Genomic DNA, 19,434 nt, shown 5'->3' with positions numbered 1-19,434 from the left:
ACTGTTTTGGATATTGGGGCACGTCAGTGGGTACGTTCGTTGAAATCTTACACCTACCGGTGTAAATGGTTCCCATCTGTTGAAACGCGACGCGTTTCCGCGAGGACACACGAGAACTTACAACCGAACGCACACCAAAGTTCCGCTGCGTGATTGGACATTCTGCATTGAACGAGTGGATCGAACGCCAATCGCAAAATAACATTGTTTAAATACCTTAATTTTATTGGCTGAAGTCAATGACAATCAACAAAATTGTCCAATGGTGGTGTTGCATTGCAACAGAGTGTCATATTATAATCTCCACAATCCAATTGGTTCAAAGATTTTAATGACTACCTCCACATCGGTCACCTCTCTTGCGGGACATGACCGACGGCTAAACAAGGTGGAAACATTCGAGAAGTTGTCAGAAAAGCCTCCAGTCAGACATTGTAAGGTACCTTTACGTATATTTGACATTTTATACATGTTATATATTTTGCGAAACACGATCAGCTGCGTTAAGGCGTTCCTCAATTTTACACTGTTGACGTTGCTTACGCAGCCCCACAAAGTTGGTTCAATCCGGTTAGCCACGATGGCTAAACCACTTAGCATCAGGTAGGCACGATGTACGATTAAACTCGAACAAATGATGCTTTTAAATTTATTATTTCCTTTAGCTCATTTAAATATGGCGAAATGACATTTTGTATTATAGTTTTCATGTGGTCAAGTTGAAATGATAGGTGGCATATGTCTACAAATGTTTTATTAACGTTGGTATTGTTTTCGTATTAATATTTCACATAGCGATTGTGCTCAAATTGTGAGATGTAAAGAGTTTGGCCCGCGATAGCTTTCTTGTGATAAATAGCACATTTTTGTTGTGCATTGTCTTTGTAAATGTCATGGACGTCACGTGTGTTTGACATGATGCGAGTGCGTCTTTGAAAAAGTTCTAAAAAAAACCCAAACATGAACACAAGGAAGATTGTCATTTTATAAAACGTCACTTAGCAAACAAAGTGCATTTTTACAATTGTATAAAGATAGTCATAAATATGATTGAGATAAGCAATATTGGTTCAAGCTGTATTATAAATATAGCAGAGTGGTTGTCCTTTAGATTCCTTCATGGTGATGACGTCTACCCTAATTGGACATGTGTCAGTCAGCCCGTTCTCAGTGCCTCAGGAGCAATGAATAAACAATATGAACGCATCGAAATGGACCTGGTAAGTTAATGGATGAATTTCTGTCTCCTTTGCATTACGGAATTGTCAGAATTTTTTTTTTGTTTTTGTTTCGGGACAAATAGACTTTTGGATCAGCCAAGCCCTACGGGTCCACAAGGAGTATCGTGAGGAGGATAGCGAGCAACCTGCCTCTCAAACCCTGCCCCAGGGTTCACTTTCAGGTGAGAGATGGGATTTTTCAAAATTATTCAGCCCTACGTAAAACAAGCCAATACGATCGTCAAAGATGGGAATTTACCAGGTGGAACTTTGTGTGAGATGTGGAAAAAGACCGTTTGGAGTCAACCTGTCAATTTTTCTGGCGTCTTTTCCGGGGAGTATGAAAAGGTCATGTGACTCCTGCCTGTGCGTCAACTTGTTGACACCACAGCTTGTCTCAAGGTCTATTGACATGGACCTATGTGACCGCTGTCCTTCTCCAAACCATAAACAGTCGCTCAGGAGTGAAACGGAGCAGCTCTTTTAAAAATGTTGGCATGTTTCGATGTCTGTCTTTCTTTGCTATTTCTTTCAACATGCCTTTTCTCTTTCTCTTTTTCTCCCCTCCCTCTTCTTTCCAGCGGCCCACCCTATGCTTTCGGAATGCAGTATGTCTGCGTTAGGTTAGTTTGTTCAAAACAACGAGACTCGACTGTTCTTGCTGTATCCTGTTTTTCTTTCTTTCAATTCTGAAACGCTAACATTCTAACAGTTAGTGTGCTAACATGACTAAACAAAGTGGCAATGTAGATTTTTAAGGATTTTACATCAATTCCCCATAGGGATGGTCGAGTATCATGACCAGGTATCGGTATCTCAATGCTGATATCCGCCACCGATTCTGAAGGCAAAAAAAATCTGCCAGAGTTTTCTTCACCTTTTTGGCGCTACTCTGGTCTGCAGTGGTTTGACATGCTAACAATTAGTGTGCTAACATGTAGCAAGATACTACAGATGGCTGAGGATTTTTTTTTTTTAATCTAAGTTATAGTTGGTTACTATTTCAAACAAGATGGAATGCTAACAAATACCGTGCTAATGCTATGGCGAATGTACCCAATGTGGCAGCTGTATCCATTCGACGAGGATGCAGGTGTTGTTAGCAGAAGGAAGGAGCATGGCGTGGCCTCACTCGCCGATGTCTCCTGGATCGACCAGGATGATGATGATGAAGATGAGGAGGAGGAGGAGGAGCAGGAGGAGCAGGAAGTTGAAGGCAGACCTCGGTGAGAAATTAATCATCATATAGCGGACACCACCTCACCTGGTACCTCACCTAGTACTCCTTGCAGTTGTGAAACTCAACATTCCTTGCCGCTGTTTAGGAGCAGGTCGAGGCCTTCCCGGGGGCTGGCGTTCCGCGGTCGCTTGCCTCGGCCCCGGAGAATCCGCCCGGCCCGGCGGCGCTCGCTTCCCAGCCTGTACCAGGGCCCCTCGGATCCCCAGGGTCCGGCGGCCGCCAACGACGATGCCATCCAGAAGATCAGCGCGCTGGAGACTGAGCTGGCCAAGCTGCGGGCCCAGATAGCCCAGATTGTGCTGGCCCAGGAGAAGAGCGCCCAGTCCGGTAGGAAAAATGCTCCCTCTTGACATAGGACATAAATTGTCCACTATGTGGCAGCAGAGGGCTACATTTTGAGCATCTTGTTTCCACTTGACTCAGATGCATCTACTGGCATGAGCCCTTGCCCGCCTCCTTCTGGCAGTGGGCCTCCTCCTCCACCACCACCACCTCCGCCGCCACCTCCTCCTCTTCCTCCTCCAGGACTGCAGCGCACCTTTTCCGCCATAGATTTGATCAAGGAGCGCCGCGGGCAAAAGACCTTACAAGGCCAGACGGAGACTAAAACGCATGCTGAACTCCCGAGCATGCTGGATGTGCTCAAGGACATGAACAAAGTCAAGCTAAGATCCGTCAAAAGGTAAGGACAGTCAAGATGAAGTTTTCTCGTCAAAATGTAATGAGAACATTGTAATTGAAATATGACGTGAATAAATTCAAAATGTTGAAATACAACTTGGGAGATTTTGATTTTCATCCTCGGCATATTCCAGCTTCAATATTGTGACTTGATGCTTGTCATATTCCCTCCCCCCCGCGCCCTGTGAACAGTCGCCTGGCGAATGCGGAGAAGGGCGACAAACTCACGGAGCCCACAGACGCCGCCGCTCTCATCGCACAGGCTCTCAAGAGGAAGTTTGCTCACACTTACCCGCAACACAATCACCAAGTGGACCAAGTCAAACATCCGACGGAGAGCCCTCTGGTAACAATACACAACAATTAGTACCAAGTCCAAATAAGGGGGGGGAAATTTGGCCTTCACAATTTTTGGTCAAATTACGGGCCGTATGTAATATTACAATTTTGCTTTAAAAAGATTCCACAATTTTTTTCCTCCTATTATAACTTTCTCACTACTTTTTCTGAAAAAAAAGTGCCATTATTCTCAGATTATTTCGTTTTCCACAATTTTGTCATTTTTCATGCTCATCATCCTCTTATTTTCTTTTTTTTTTTTTTTGACAGTTTGGTCAGCACATGTTGAGATCAACCGGGAAGCTCAAGTTTGTCTAATGCAGCTTTACTGACGAAGAGGAAGCCTCCAACGTTCCGAATTGACAACTTTTATTAATATTTGTGGAAGTACAAAAGGGATATTCCTCTGAATTCTGACCCTGTATTCATAGCTTGGTGCACTTTTTAAGTTATTAAAAATGTTTTTACACATCTATATAGTGTCACTCTCAACTGGTCATATGCTAAATTATGATTTGTTGCTTTAAGACAAACACTAACTTGCCAAAATTTGTATTTTTTTTATCATTACCTCATTTGATGTTATAAACGTCATCTCAAACTTTAAATTGTGACAGAATGCAACCAACGCGTCATGACTGACATTATTTATGCTTTGTGTAATTAATTGTTGGTTTTATATGGACCGTTTTAAGTGATTTGTTCAAAATCTTCTACAGTGGAATTGTGTTCCGTTAAAATCCTGTCCAATTGTCACGTTATTAAATAAAACTATTCAGCGTGGATCTGTGTGTGTGTGATTTAAAGAGTATAGTAGAAAAAAAAAAAGTAAGGACAAAGTTGAAGGTATCGCACAAAAACAAGGTATAATATTTTGAAAAGTCGTAGTCGGGAAGTTTTTGAATGGTAATTTTACAAGTCATAAAAAAAAAAAAAAAAAAAGCGACTGGCATGGAGGGTAAATGAAACAACTTATCTGCCTTTTAGTCAACAAGAGGTTTTCCTTTTATTCTTCAAAAACAGCAACGGGCGCGTATCAAAAAGTGGAAAAAGAGCGCGAAAAGCCTTTACAAAAAAAAAAAAAAAAACACTCCAGTCTTGCCCCTCCCCTTTTTCCCCCAAGAAAACAAAATGGCTGTCGTGGCAGAATTGTAAACAGTTTGCAAAACAAAACAACAGTCTTACAGCACTTTTCAACAGCGAAGGGGGTGGGGAACAAACACCTGCGATTTTCACAAGAAGGGTTTCACACTGTGGAATGTGGCGGTCATCTTTTATCGTTAACGTCATGGCGAGTTTGGTCACTTAGCTTGTCGCTTGTGCATAGTCGTAAGGCATCTTGTCTTGTCTGTACAGCTTGCGTGCGAGCGTGGCCCTTTAAGACAGAGGTTCCTCGTCCTCCGTTTTCTTCTAATGACTAAAACCCTGAGAGCCTCAGAGCGGAAGAGTTTCAATGGATGTGTGTGACGTGTATGGCTTCGGCTGCTTTGTGCTTGCAAAAAAAAAAAAAAAACGGGGTGAGTGATCGTTTGTGTTTGTCGCTTTGCGCTTCCAAACAAACGTGTGTGTGTGTGTGTGTGTGTGTGTGTGTGTTCGTTCCACTGCTTTATATTTCCAAGTACTGAGTGTGTGTGCGTGTAGGGCCGGCTCGAGCTAAACGTGTGGTTATGCGCTGACGGGATAAGTTGATTTTTTCAACATTGCCTTCATTTCATACTGTAAGAGAATATCACGCAGTTTATGATGTAAAATAAAAACGGCAATTTCATGAGCGTTTTGCAACTGTCAGACGAGTCGTGTGAGTAACTTGCTATTGCGATACCGAATTGAATAAACCCCAAGGAAGCAGCAGCTTGACCTTTCTCCCATTTTCCCTCCTGTTTGTTTCTCGAAGGCTCGTGTAAAACATGCGCAACTTTCCTACTTTCAAAAGCGGTGCATTCGCCCAATTTTATTCGCTGATTTTAACATTCAGTGGTTGAGAAGTTCATCCAAATTTGCATTCCTTACATTGGTTACTGGCAATGAGATTGCATTGGCGTTTGAATTTGATTTTGGATTGAGAGGAAAAACCTCCAAAAAACAGCAGAAGAAAATTGTAAATATGTAGAAGCGATAACAGAAGCGATACGCCCATTTTTTGACTTCTATAATAGACGCCGACTTATTAGCTTTTAACCTGAATGTATTTTCATGTTGTTTTGGCCATTTCATTGAAATATTTTTCCTAAAATAAAAAAAAAAATTGATGATTTAAAATTTTGTTCATCAGGGACAAATTTTGTTTTCATACTACATTTAAAGTCCAACCACCGTCGTACGCGCCTCGTCGCTTATTTGATGGTATTTTCATATCAATGTACTCTTCTTCCCTTCGAAATTAAGTCGATAGCGGTTATTCGTCTGAATATAATTCATATTGAAGGTGATTTTTTTTTTTTTTTTTTTTGTGGTGCCCCCCGCCCCCCGAAGCATCTGCCTATCTCGCCTGATGGGCAAGGTCGGCCCTGTGCATATGGCTTGAACTGCTTTGTGTTTCCAAAAAGTGGTCGTGAGGGACAGTAGTGTGTATGAGAGTGGGTCTATGTGTGAGTGTGTGTTTTTTTTAGTATGGCTTTAACTGCTTTGTGGCCCCCCCCAAACAATGTGCGCATGCATGTGGCTTCAGCTGGTTTGTGCTTCCAGGAGTGAGAGTGTGCGTGTGGTGTGGAGAAGAAGAAAAAGAAGAAGAAGTAGTAGTAAACAGTCTGGGTTGGTCGAGAGGCAGCAAACGACTGGGCTTGTCACTTTTGGAGGAAGAATCAATACAAAAGTGACCCACGCACGCATACATATACTGTATACGCGTCTTGTGTGAATACTCGGCATCAAATGGCACTTTAAATGTCTTCAGGAGTGACAAATAAATTAAAAAAACAAAAAAAAAAAGGAAAAAAAAAGGAAGGGAAATTACAGCAGGCGCCAAATGAGGTATCTACGTATTGCTCTACGTCCAAAAACAATTCAAATTAAATAAATTAAATAAAATCAGTGGTTTAGCGGAGGAGGAAGAAAAAGGAAAAAAAATAATCATCAAACTTAACGGGATCAAGGCGCTCCCCCCAGTGTGTCTGCGTGTTCGCGTTCGCGTGTATGTATGTGTGTCAAGAGGTGTCAGAATACTCCCCTTCCCTGAGGTTTGTCTTTGGAGAGGCTTGCGCTAGTGGTGGTGTTGGCGGCGGATCTGGGCTCGGGCTTTGTTCTCTGCTGCCCCAGCTGGCCTTGTTGAGGCCCATGTGTCCCAGCATGGTCTGGGACAGACGCGTGTCCGAGAAGCGAGACCACTCGGTGAACAGGGGCTCCGCCACGTACGTCATGAACCCTGAAAAAAGGCACAACCACTTTAAAAAAAAAAAAAATACATATCCATACACACACACATATTTTACCATGAGTGAATATATTCATCCATAAACAAATATCTGCAGTATAAATATATATATTTTTAAAAATGAAGATACGGCACAAGGCTGTCATTTTACAACCGTCAAAACGAGACCAAATCTGTGGAAAAGGTTGTAATAGATGCAAAATGAAAATAAAGAGAAAACCGTGTGCCAACCTACGAGAATGAAGGTCCTGATCCCACAAAGGTGATAAGCGCGACTTGAACCTAACATTCTTAACTATCGTACAATTGTCAGCAGAATGGCATGATTAGCAAAGTCATTTTTTAGCTTGCTGTCACAATATCCAAAAAATAAATAAATAAAATACTAACATGCTTGATAAAAATTGTTTCTTCTTCTTGGTCATCCAGGTCATGGTAATTAAATCCCCAAAAGTTTAATCAAGGCAAGTGGACTTTGTGTTTGGTAAATTGGTTGTGCTTTTTCTTGTTCTCCCGAAAAAAAAAAAAAAATTGACTGAAGCAAGCAATCAGGCTCATGGAATGTGAAAAATTAATACATAACTAAAAATGTAAATCGCTAGCAGTAGAAGGGTGACGGGCGGTGAAGGTGTCCCTAATGAAGTGTCCCTCACCGATTTGAATGTTGCCCACTGTGTTCGTGGCTCTGTCACAAAGTGGGCTGACTTCCAGTTTGTGCTTCTTCTCAACGTCACCTGCACAAAGAATATTTATACATCAGGAAAATGCTGAAGATGCAACAAAAAAAAAAAGGAGGCTTGGGAAGGCGTTCGCGTCATCTTTGAAACGGCGTCGACCTTGTTGGAAGAACTCCTCGGTGACTTTGTCACTCCACTGCTTGCTCAGCTCCCACGGCCTGCACGGGTTACAGATGTCGGCGCACTTCAGAGCCATCTGCCACGGAACAACCGCAAAACAAAGAGAATCATCGTTTTGAGGAGAATGAGTGTGAGGAGAAAAAGCAGGAATTTGTGAAAATCAAGTCCAAATATTGTCTTGACGTTTGTGAGAAACATTACGAAACGAAGGAACATAATAAAAAATAAATTAAAAAAAAAAAAAAAAAGCGAATTCAGGAATTCAGGACATTAGGAGAAAAAAAAGTCTTAAAATAAATTTCAAAAATCAATGTTAAAAAAAAAAAAATCACATTTACACGAGATTTAAGTCAGAACACTGCAAGAACAAATAGCGCAAAAAAATTGAAAAACAGCTCCTAACGCAAGAAAATTGACTTGATTGTGGTAAGGAGAAAGAAGTAGCACCTGTAGCACAAAGTGTCGGTGGCTGGCGTTGCTCAAGCACAGGTTGCTCTGGTCCAAGTGCAGACGGAACCTGGACAGGTAGTCATTCTGTCTGCTGATGTCCGTGGCCAGGATCAACGAGCCCAGATCCCTCTCCAGGCTCAAGCTGAGGAGGATGCACACGCGACACGGGCGTCAATCCAAGTCCAGCGAGAGATTACATCATCCTCATCATCATACGGCGATGTGAGCGGACCTGTCTTCGGCAGGCAGGTGGGAGAGGAGCCCAGTCTCTCTGAGCAGACCCACGGCAGACTTCCAGTGGTGATTCTCCAGAACTGAGGTATTCTGTGGACAACAAAGCGTTCAATTAGAACAAGTCCAAATTTTGAAATGTAACATTTCAAATGGAAAGCTGCCTGTCTGAGATTTATTTTTCATGACAGGAAGTGGGAAAAGAAAAAAACTTATCACGAGAAAAAAATAACTGGCGATTCAACGTTAATATGTTCATGACGCCCTCTTGAGGTCATTTGAGGGTAGCTACAAAGAGAATCCGTGGGGCCGTGTCACCTTGTAGAGTGAAGCCAGATAGTGGTCAGTCTTGATGAGGAAAGGCTGGTTGACTCCAGGGTGGTCCAGGTCGTGAGTGGCGGCGGCCAGCAGGCCCAGCAAGATGTCGTACGACGTCAGAGACTTGGATAACTGCGCTCAACACACACATACGCACACGTCAAGACTGAAAAAATAAAAATAAAAAAATCCCACAACTGTATAGCGATCAGGCAGTAAAAATTTGCAACAGTGCTACAATATATGGCGCGACACAGCGGTGAAAAATGTCATCGTGTGTCGAGTGCCTCACCGCGGGCTCCCGCAGGTAGCAGTACATGGCCTGCGTGACGTCGGCAGCGTGCACGGCGTTGTGGTAAGGGTTGTGGGCGTGATAGTCCTCCTGGACCAGGACCAGGAAGCGCCACAGCCGAACCACGTCCAGGCGGAACAGCTCCACCAGGCCGTACTGGTCCAGCAGGTGGAACGTCAGCGTGATCAGGCTGTTTCCTACGAGGGCGGAGAGCGTGATGGAAATCAAGAAATGCTTCGGTCGGTGCTGCTGTTTTAGTTTGCAAGACTACGACATGGCTCAACGAGTTCATGTCTTGTGTTTCAGTGTAATCCTAACATGAGAAGGATAAACTCGTTAAATAGCCATAACATGACAAGAAGAAAGTTGTGACACAACAAGAAAAAATATCACTTCAAAAGAAGTCAAAATGATCACAAAAAGAATGTAATTTTGAGAAGCGTTTGAAGGTTACAAGAATAAAGTCATGACTCTGCAAAAAAGGTCACACCATTCAGAATTTTTTTTCAATTGTACAAAACGCTAAAATGTTCCATGATTGTTTTATTCGATCACATTTTGAGAACCTAAGCTAGCTAACTTGTCACCTGCCATAAGCCCGCATGAACCAAGGACATGAATTTGAATCTTTGACGCCAGCACTGTGGCTTTGAGTCCATCCATCTCTAAATATACAGTTCACAAAAATTAGCCCTGAATAGAGTGCTATGTTAGCATCTCACGCTAGCCGCTAGCTAAAATTTTGAAATCTTTTCACAGCCGAAGACTTCTACGGCTGACAGGGTGTTTGAGCCGAAAGAAGGCCGAGTTAAGACATAAACAACCATATTTGGTTTTAAGATAGCCACTAGCTCGCTAACCTGTCACATGTGCTCAAACGAGAGACTTACACAACTTTGGTGGCTCATTTCATTTTATACTGCCATCGTAATGCATCGGGCAACCTGAAGATGGCGCCATTTTAACATAAATGATGCCTGTGACGTTCGTACGTACCGTTCGTCAACCTGTCGAAGAGGAAAATGTCAAAATTCCAGTTGCCCACTTTCTCCAGCATGCACTGCAAAACAAGAATATCTCGTGTGAATATTACGGAGTGGTCATTTCCTTCGACGTGTAGCCGTCGATGCCTCACTGAGCCAGTGGGCCTTGCTGCTGTAACACGCCTCTGCATCTGCCATCTTTAATGTGGCAAATTCTGCCCGATAAGTAAATCTGCTTCCCAAATGCACACAAAAACTAATACACTTGATTTGAACCATTGCTGAATTACAACCTTGTAAAAAGTTACGTTCGGATACCTTTATTTGAATGACCAAAAATAAATAAATAAATAAAACAAATGAAGAGAAGACAATTTATGTACAATTTGAATGTGCTCTTTTTTCCCCCCTTTAGTAATGCCACACCAAATTATTGGAGCGAGACTCTGTATCAGATGTAATGTAATCAGATGTAAAAATAAAAAATGCGACAGGGACATGTCTACCTCAGATCAAGATTACGCTGCATCGATTAAAATGATCAGACAACATAACGTGCAAGCAAGGTGCAAATATTGTCACCAACTTGGAGTTGCTTCGAGCCAGATTCGGCATTGACTTTTTCGGGGGGGAATTAACTAACCGAATCGTCTCAGCCCTCCCCATAACTTTGTTCAAGTCGCGTTTGTTCTCCGGGTCACTCGATCTTACGCGGGCCTGTCCAGTGTAGTCCTCGTCGAGGATGGGGAGCGGGATCTGGTGGGCGGTGCCCCGCAGCAGGCGGGACGAATGCAGGTACCTCTGGAGGCTGAGCAGCCGGCGCACCCTTCTCTCAGGGGTCGAGCCCACCGTTGCTTCCGACTCGCCGCCCAGACGCGCTGCATATACAACACGCGCACACGGGAAAAACACACACACGTACACACGAGTGACAGTTAACAATAATTCATGACAACTATTAGCCTTTTTTTTTTTTTTTTTGGGAGCGCAAGCTCGTCACATGACTTCCGCACTCGGCTCGGTGCTGACGAAGCCACCCACCAGTAAGCCTTTTTGTCTGGCCTTGCACTGCAGACCTGCTTTGTCAGTGCTCTCGCTCTCTCGCCCGTACACACACGCGCGCACACGCACACACACGCACATACACAAAAGCAGCATGACTGAATAAACTGCGACTGCAAGCTGGAAACACAGCAGCGTGAGGAGTGCATACACACATACACACAATGCGTCTGTGTTGTGATGTCATTGACAAAGTGTAAGTGGGGACACACACACACACACCATAACTTTGGGTTTATGTGAGGTAGTGTGTGAAGTGGTGGAGTGGCGGGGCGGCGGCGTTCGCGACGGAGGCCACATCGTACTCACTGTGAAGGTTTCGGAAGTCGATGCACAGATACGGATGGGAGCTTCGGCGTTCCGGTTCAAATCCAACCTGACTTCTTACTCTCACATCTCCTGGAAGAAATTTGCACTTATTTCCCCAAGGCTCATGCAATTGCAGCACAAATGTGTGGAAGTGAGAGAGAGAGAGAGAGAGAAGGTTATTTAAATTATTTAGTGTAATTGGGGTAAGGCGTGGATTGAGTCAGTGTCGAAAAAAAAACGTTCGGGATGTTCAAATCTTTGCTTTTTTTGCGGTGAATCGTGATTCCTGGCGAAGATATGGCCTGTGTTTGTTTTGTGTGTAATTTTTTTTCATCCAAATTGTCCAAGTTATCCGATGAATCCTTTTCAGCCCCACTTTTTGGGGGCCGTCAACAGCCTTTCAGAAAGACCGCTCGCTCATTTTTAAAAATTAAGAAATAAACGCTGTTTTAAAGCCAGTCGGCGCTGGAAAGCGGATCGGGACTCGTTTTGCGGCGACAAGCCGCCATTGTGGCGCTTTGAGGCTTGTGTATCGTTGTGTTGAAAAATGTTCTGCATGTGCAAACCACACAACACACATACACACGCACACGGAAGAGGACGGACAAGGAGCTGGGCATGCAATGTCATCACAACACAGAACCTGTGACGGTGATCCTCAGCCCAACTTTCGTATCACGAAATCAGAAAACAGGGCAGCTGAGCTTCACCACAACAGCAGCAGCCACAAGTGCTGAATCATTTAAAAAAAAAAAAAAAGGGGGGGGGTGTAAAACACTGCAGTGTGTGTTTCCAGCGTGGCACTTCTCATTTCATTGAAATTCTCATCATGCGTACACAAACACACACGCACGCACACAGCACACTCACACACATTTCCCCCTGCAAAAAAAAAAAAAAATGTCGAAAAGTCTCAAAAACCCATAGTAACGTCACAACGGCACAATGTTTGCAGCGGCCGTTTCCAAAGGTCCTTCAAAAACAACCTCGCCAGAGATCTGATCCGATGGCTAGTGAATTTGAACCACGTACACAAGATCACCAAACATTCACGTTTTCATCATTGCATGTGGGCGATGTTTTTGGGTAGTATGTGGGGTACACTCTGAACTGGTCGCCAGCCAATCGCAGGGCACGCAGAGACGAACAACCCTCTGCGCTCACACTCTCACCTAGGGACAATTTGGAGTGTTCAATCAGCCTCCCATGAATGTTTTTGGAATGTGGGAGGAAACCGGAGTACCCGGAGAAAACCCACGCAGGCCCGGGGAGAACATGCAAACTCCACACAGGGAGGCCGGAGCTGGAATTGAACCCGGTCCCTCTCGACAGTACACAACTGAACAAAAATCCATTTGGTCTCATTGTGATATCATAATCAGACCCACAAAATGGACTCAAATAGACCCACAAAATAATCCCCCGCTTGAAAACATGCATTCAGTCTTCCATTTTGGGTTGAGGCGGACATTTTAGGGTCAACGTTACAAAGGTTGATAAGAATCACGGGACTCCAAAGTGCAGCCTCAGTTTTTTTTTTCCTGAAAACGCAGCCCCCCCAAACACATGAAAGAACATGAAATTTGGGCAGCATGTCTATCGTTAAAAGACACACAAAATAGTCTCAAGAACCCAAGCTTGAAAAGACACAGGAAGGCCGCCATTTTGGTTTGAAACTGCCATTTACGGTTCAAATTTTGAAAGAGATTTGCATTTCTTCTGGGACCTCAACAGTTTCATTTCGCAACAAGCAATTTGGCATGTCCATCATGAGTAGACCCACAAAAAAAGTTAGGGGAAGTCACTTTTTTTTTTTTTCTTTTTGCTGGCATCCATCGTTGGGTCATTTTGTCAATTCCTGCCAAAGATGAATTAAAGTGAGAAATTGTGTCCGTCTGCCACCAAATTTCAACCACAAACACGCCAAAACTGTGATGGGATTCATTGGCGCCCCCTGCAGGCAACCCCCCCAACTTGATTTTGACAGCCGACAATATTTTTGGAAGTAGTCATCGCGAAGGAACGCGTGTCCAATCCGCGGCGTCACACGTGCGCGCCGTCAATCAGAACAATTCATACGGCTCGAGGCGACGGATACACGCTTGCGTGAGTCCGTCCGCATGTGCTCGGCCCCGGGCACGTGCGCGCACTTGACGGCGTGATTAGGAGGTGTTGTGAGAGTCATGGGGTCTGCGTCGACCCCCCGCAATCGCAGCTGCAGTGCATTAATGGAGGGGGAGGGGGTTGGATGTAGGTCATGTCATTCTCAGCGATGGCGGGATGACACTGGGCTATGTGAGCGTGCGGTGAATAGAACTCATCCGCAAAGGCGGATGCCTTGCGCCTGTGACGTAAGGGGAGAAACCGCTGTTGTACTCGGCCGAGTGAAAGGATTAAAAAGAAAATGGGGGTTTAAAAAAAATATATAATAATAATAAAAAACGCTCAAGCGCCTTTAACTCAGCTCAAAACAAAACACACGCAGCAGCTGTTGACTCGCAACGTCAACAACTGGAAGCCACTCGGGCTCGTGTGCGTGTGTCTTCTGTTCAGCAGCGGACACCAGATAGTGGATTTCCTCCAAATGACGCCATCCACTTTGTGCAAATAAACGCCTGACTCACTGCATCGCTAGTTTCACGGCGAATTCACCAGTCGAAGTAGAAGCCCTGGTATGGCTGGCTCAAACCAAAATGGCAGACGTGCTGTTCAATTTCAGGCTTGACTTTTTTCATGCGTCCTGTGACGGTAAACGCATCAGCCAAATTTTGTGTGGAAATGGGAGGATTTTTTTTTCTCAAACCAAAATGGCAATTTTTAAACTAGTGATCGCTGGTGGGGGTGATCTATTTTTTGTCATTACGGTCCGGGCCTCTTCCTCATGAAATTTGTCCAGAAAATGGCGCCATCAAAGCAAAATGGGCCAACTTCCATCTCAATTTCAAGCATTGTTGCTTGAGACTTTCAATACATCCTGATCGGCATGCCCACCAAATTTCATGTCATGTGGTGGGGGGGATGCTTATTATACAGTCCAAATCAGGGGTGTTAAACTCATCTTGTCACGGGGCCACATTGTATTTACGGTTTCCCTTGGATGGCCCTTATGTATTTTGGGAAACCATCTAAATGTTTAACCCCCCTCCACATATTGCATACGCCGCGCACAACCAATTGATGAATAACTAATTTTCAAATCAGAAGTCAAGAAGAATGACTGCTATTGTGGATTACATATGACAATTTGAAATTTTGGTCCAGACTTTAGCAAGCATCATGGAACTAGACATGCTTGATTTGCTTTGGCGGGCCACATAAAATGAGGCGGCGGGCCAGATCTGACCCCCGGGCCTTGACTTTGACACCCGTGGTCTCACTTGTTCCCAAGACATAACGCCACGACCTCCACCAAGGCCATGATTTTGATGCCCCTTTCATAAACATCGATGGAAATACTCCCAAATCAGATCATGAGCACAAGCAAGTCTTAATGCAAGGAGGCCAGAGCAGATTTTTGTCTTCTTATGACAGACTCGTCAACCATTTTAATCCCATTTCAAACCGGCTTCCCAATGTCAACACACCAAGATGAAGAGATAAATGCTGATTTGAATTTCATTGGAAGGGCGTGCCTGCCACCTCTCCAGCCTCACGTTTCGAAACTGGTACAAAATGGACGCGGTCCAGCCCATCGGAAGTTTGGGAGTGGGCCACACCTTGAAGTGCGTCGCGTCGAGGAACCACTTACCTAGCATGCGAATGTACAGCGCCGTCTGGTCCGAGCTGTCGTACGAGATGGCCCCGCGTCTCTGCGTAAACACACATAAACAAGAGATAACGCTTGTAAAGTGACACTTTGTAAAGTTTTTAGAGCGCAATAGCCGGCCGGGGCAGGTGGCGCAATGTTGCGAAACTTGGATTTCGTCGTACCTACGTGTGTGTGTGTGTGTGTGTGTGTGTGTGTGTGTGTGTGAGAGAGAGAGTGTACTTAAACACTGATAAACACAACGCCAACACCGTATCATCCAGCCGATACCGCGCTCACGCCGCTGTTATCAGTTGGGAGACCAAACGTGAGGTGCATGCATGCCAGCTGTGTACACACACACACACACACACACACACACACACACACACACAAACACACAGTTGGGAGACCAAACGTGAGGTGCATGCGTGCCAGCTGTACACACACACACACACACACACACACACACACACACACACACACAGTTTGGCATTTTTGTGTACCTACCATTGAAACTAAACCAAAATACCCACACGTCCAAAGAATATATGCGCGCGGGTACTGTTATATGTTGTCTGTCTACATGTTGCTGCACCGTTTGTGTTCAAAAGAGCCGTGGCTTCAAGTGTTATGGCACCGCCAAATAGATGCTGATCGTTCGGCTGCCTTTGTTTTTAATTTTTTTTTTTTAATAGCAAATAGTGAGCAGAGTTTAAGTCATTTTAACCCTTTCATGCACAAATAATGCTAACCTGTAACCTGATAACACGGTAAGCTGTCCACTGTAGTGACCGCTGTACCTGAAAGAGTTGAACTAGGGCCCAAGGGAGTCCAATTTCGCCAAGTTGTACATAAAAAAAAGGAAAAAAAAGGGTAGACGCAATGTTGTGCTGCTTTACATTATTTTTTTTCCCTTGTTCGAATCTGAATCACAGCAACGTTTGTAGCCAAAGATGTGTCTTCCTCCGGATACCTTCCTGAAACTTTCTGTTCCCTTTCAACAGCCTCATCTCATGTGTCACGGCTGAAAAGAAAAGACATTTTCTTGTCGGTCGGAGCCGGCGTGCTCCTGTTGACCTCGCCACGGGAACACGCCGCCCGACATGGACGGCTGCTGAGTCGCATGTGCGGCGCGGCTCAGCGGGGGGAGCCGCGAGAGTCACGAGCGCACTTGCGGCGGACGTAACTGTGACGAGCGAGCGTGTGTTTGCTCTGTCAACACACACCTGCTGTGGGGAATTGTTGGAGGGGGGGGCGAGGGGGGGTTGTCTGCACTCGCTCTTCTCCGTGCTCTCAACACGGCCTGGGCGGCCATCCAGGCCCGACCGGCCGCCTGCGGGGCTCCCCCGAGGCTGGGGTTTCCTTTTCCACAAAAAGTCGGCATTACTGGACGTCTACCTCGGCGGCGCCCGGCCGTTTGGCTGCTGACTGATTGAGTTTGAGAGTCAGGTTTCCAAAAGACCCATTCACATTTACAGCTGGCTCTTCGGGATCAAAAGATAGCGACAGTGCGGGTCACTTGTAGAAGTTTTCAATGTGTTCAAAAGGGTTTTGAGCGGCAAAAAGTATTACAAATATGTAAAAAGTCGGTTTTCAGATTCCGCTGGAAGGGTATTCAACGTGACTGTCGCGGAAAGCCAATTTTGCGGAAGCCGCTGGTTTGAAATTGCGTCGTTTTGCGTGTTTTAAGGGTCCAAAAGCAAATAATTGAAAACATTAACATTCGAAAACTGGTCACAAAAGGATGGATTTTTTTTTTTTATTGTTTTTGTTTTTTGTTGGTTTTTTTCAAGGGCGGCCCTTGCCGCACCCACCAGAAATCATACTTCAAATATTGCTTTGTTTTGGAATTTCGTCACAGTCAACCGGAGCATGAAAACGCTTCAAAACAAATCTTGACATTTTCAGGACAACATCTGGATTGTCACGTACGTTCTAAAAAGCAAGTGGCTGAAATCCCAATTTGGGATTTTACATTTTGGGACCAGAAACTTGGGAAAAAAAAAATTCATAAAGAGGGTGCAATTTTTTTGAAAGGGACTTCTGAACACTAGTGTGGCTTTTCACATCCCGTATTTTCCGCACTATAAGACGCACCGAAGAACATTCTATTTTCTCAAAAGCCTTATAATCCGACGCGCCTTATATATGGATCACGATTCGGATTTCTTGGACGTAGTGTTTTAAATGTTCTGTAAAGCGCTTTGTTCCGGCTGCAGCGCTTGTGACGCCTCTATATAAATAATGCTGTATTGTATTGTATTACATTGCATTCCCTTTACCGTAGCACCATCTAGTGGATGCATAACGCAACTGCAGCCACTATTGCAGCTTCTATTCTATGCGCTTTATCATGCGGTGCGCCCTATATTCGAAAACAGCTTTAAAATAGGCCGTTCATTGAAGGTGCGCCGTAGAATCCGTAGCGCCTTATAGTGCGGAAAATACGGTACCTAAAAAAAATTCAATTGACCTTAAGCGGGCGCGGCCATGTCGCATTTAACAGTTACTACCAACACAAACACACTTTGCTTGTCCACTTATTACCTCAAGTCCTGCCAAAAGTCTCTTTCACACACACACACACACACACACACACACACACACACACACACACACACACACACACACACACACACACACACACACACAGGACAGTGCATGTCCTCTGAGGTCATATCTCCAGTCGATTCAAAGCTAATATTTCACAAGCGAGCAAACAGCTCAACGCAGGGTTGGGTCGTCTGCAAAAAGCTGTATTTTAGTGTCAACAGGCCACAGTGTTTACACACTTCCCCGGCACTCGGTGTGAACCATATAGATTGTTTCCAAGCACGCGCTAACTACACACAGTGTGTTCCATTATTCGATTTTTTTTTTTTTGTAGACACAAATGAACTCGGGGGACACCACATTATACATTTCGCGATACGTAGAGTGCGTCAAAAGATGGTTTCGTGCATATTGAGCAGAGACTGTTCTGCATTTCAAAGTCACATCGGCGCATATTTTGAAGGGCGGGTATGCAAAAAAAAACGCGCATCAATGCGCCGTTGTTTGGACAAGGCGGCTCTGTGTGGTCATACTTAAATTGTGGTCACACAAAGGTGTGGCTCCACCGAGGTGCCGATGCACTCGCTGGAGATGTCATCGAAACGTGCAAGCTCGGTTGTGCGGGAAACGAATAGCGAGAAGCTTAAAAAGCGATCACTTTTTATGCCTGGTTCAACACGGTGAATAGTAAAACCCGTAAGGAGGTGTTTTCGGTTATCGGCGGAGCTGAACAGGGTTCTTGATGGATTGGTCAACAAATCATGGAAACGGCGAAACGTCGTCTTGTGATGTCACGTGTGTTCGAGTATCGTACCGAGAGCTTTATGTGTGATGCTTGCGTGCTTTCCTCTTTGTTTGGCATCAATACCATTTGCCCTACAGCCTCTGGCGTGGAATGAGGCGGGATTAAAATTTCTCCCCATCTGCCAAGCAAATGACCTCCTTTCACTTGGAGAGGGAGTGGGTAGGAGTGAAGGGGAGTGGGGGGGGGGGGTCCGGGGGAGGTGAGGGGATCCAATGAGAACGAAAAATTGGCGGCACTACGATGGAATGAGGTCATTATAAATATCACCGCGTCCGACGCCGATCGATTTGGTGATGACATTTGAACAAGAGAAGCAGGCCTTCCTTCCGTGTCGCTTTTTTTTTTTTTTAGACCCCTCCCTTTATTTGAACGATGATTTCCTGGTTCTCTCCGTTGAACGGTTTCAGGAACGAGTTTGAGGCGCGCATGGAGTCTGATTGTTCGTCCGAAAAAGTGACGGTAGTTCTTTTGTGGCAGTTTCCATTTCGCCGTTTGGGTGCCAGACCGGCTTTTTGTTTCTTCCGTGTTGTGAATGAAATTCCGACATAACAGATGCTGACCGGAACTACATTGCCCCCCCCCCCCATCCACCCCACCCCAAACACGCAGCACGGTTTTCTTTACCAGAACATCCGAGGGTGAAGCTATATGGCGTCGGAACTACTATTGACCGAAACGGGAACATTTTGATTGATGACACAGATAAGCGCCATCAAACTTTGTCCAAAATCTGAACGCATCACAAGACAACAACAAGCTGTCATGGCAACCGAACCACATGAGGAAGTGGTCACGCTAACACCGTGTCCCGTAAATCTTCTTCCTTTGACAACTTTTGCTGTGTTCTAAGTTTGTCTTGACGGCTGGCGTTGCAAAAAAGATGGGTCTTGTAACTGCGGCGGTCGAGAACGGACTCATTTCTCCGTATCGCTTGCAGTGCACTCCTAACATAATAAGCATGTCCATTGTCCCCCCC

General features: G+C 44.9%; 2 protein-coding genes across 6 annotated transcripts in view; one reads left to right on the top strand and one right to left on the bottom strand.

Annotated features, from left to right (window-relative positions):
- The first annotated feature begins 313 nt into the window (after positions 1-313).
- Positions 314-4,265, top strand: mtfr1 (mitochondrial fission regulator 1). 3 transcript variants are annotated; one of them, XM_019894917.1, is made up of 8 exons: positions 314-439; positions 1,112-1,220; positions 1,304-1,402; positions 2,289-2,446; positions 2,546-2,787; positions 2,884-3,142; positions 3,334-3,487; positions 3,751-4,265. In XM_019894917.1, exons 2-8 carry the CDS (start codon positions 1,185-1,187, stop codon positions 3,796-3,798), a joined length of 996 nt encoding a protein of 331 aa, XP_019750476.1. In that variant the 5' UTR covers positions 314-439; positions 1,112-1,184; the 3' UTR covers positions 3,799-4,265. The 3 variants fall into 3 exon arrangements, with proteins under 3 accessions (XP_019750476.1, XP_019750479.1, XP_019750477.1); XM_019894920.1 differs by having other exon boundaries at positions 317-439; positions 1,096-1,220; XM_019894918.1 differs by having other exon boundaries at positions 319-434.
- A 196-nt stretch (positions 4,266-4,461) lies between these two features.
- The window catches only part of pde7a (phosphodiesterase 7A), a 25,504-nt gene continuing 10,531 nt past the window's right edge, over positions 4,462-19,434 (bottom strand). Inside the window, exons 2-12 of one of the 3 annotated variants that reach the window (XM_019894914.1) lie at positions 15,101-15,161; positions 11,353-11,442; positions 10,693-10,859; positions 9,995-10,058; positions 8,999-9,195; positions 8,707-8,838; positions 8,390-8,481; positions 8,155-8,299; positions 7,687-7,783; positions 7,504-7,584; positions 4,462-6,841 (exon numbers count right to left, since the gene is read on the bottom strand). In XM_019894914.1, the coding sequence (XP_019750473.1) occupies positions 6,624-6,841; positions 7,504-7,584; positions 7,687-7,783; positions 8,155-8,299; positions 8,390-8,481; positions 8,707-8,838; positions 8,999-9,195; positions 9,995-10,058; positions 10,693-10,859; positions 11,353-11,442; positions 15,101-15,161 (1,344 nt within the window). In that variant the 3' untranslated portion in view covers positions 4,462-6,623. The remainder of the gene's footprint in view (positions 6,842-7,503; positions 7,585-7,686; positions 7,784-8,154; positions 8,300-8,389; positions 8,482-8,706; positions 8,839-8,998; positions 9,196-9,994; positions 10,059-10,692; positions 10,860-11,352; positions 11,443-15,100; positions 15,162-19,434) is intronic. The other 2 variants (XM_019894915.1, XM_019894916.1) reach the window with 2 other exon arrangements.

This window comes from Hippocampus comes, unplaced genomic scaffold, assembly GCF_001891065.2.
Source record: "Hippocampus comes isolate QL1 unplaced genomic scaffold, H_comes_QL1_v1.1 scaffold138, whole genome shotgun sequence".
Lineage (NCBI taxonomy): Eukaryota > Metazoa > Chordata > Actinopteri > Syngnathiformes > Syngnathidae > Hippocampus > Hippocampus comes.
This window is presented reverse-complemented; position numbering and strand designations above follow the sequence as displayed.

Bases quoted from the DNA above. Each gene is read 5' to 3' on its own strand.
- mtfr1 (XM_019894917.1), top strand. From the start codon at position 1,185: ATGAATAAACAATATGAACGCATCGAAATGGACCTG. The intron at 2,447-2,545 runs GTGAGAAATTAA...GCCGCTGTTTAG, and splicing joins GAAGTTGAAGGCAGACCTCG to GAGCAGGTCGAGGCCTTCCC. The intron at 3,488-3,750 runs GTAACAATACAC...TTTTTTTGACAG, and splicing joins ATCCGACGGAGAGCCCTCTG to TTTGGTCAGCACATGTTGAG.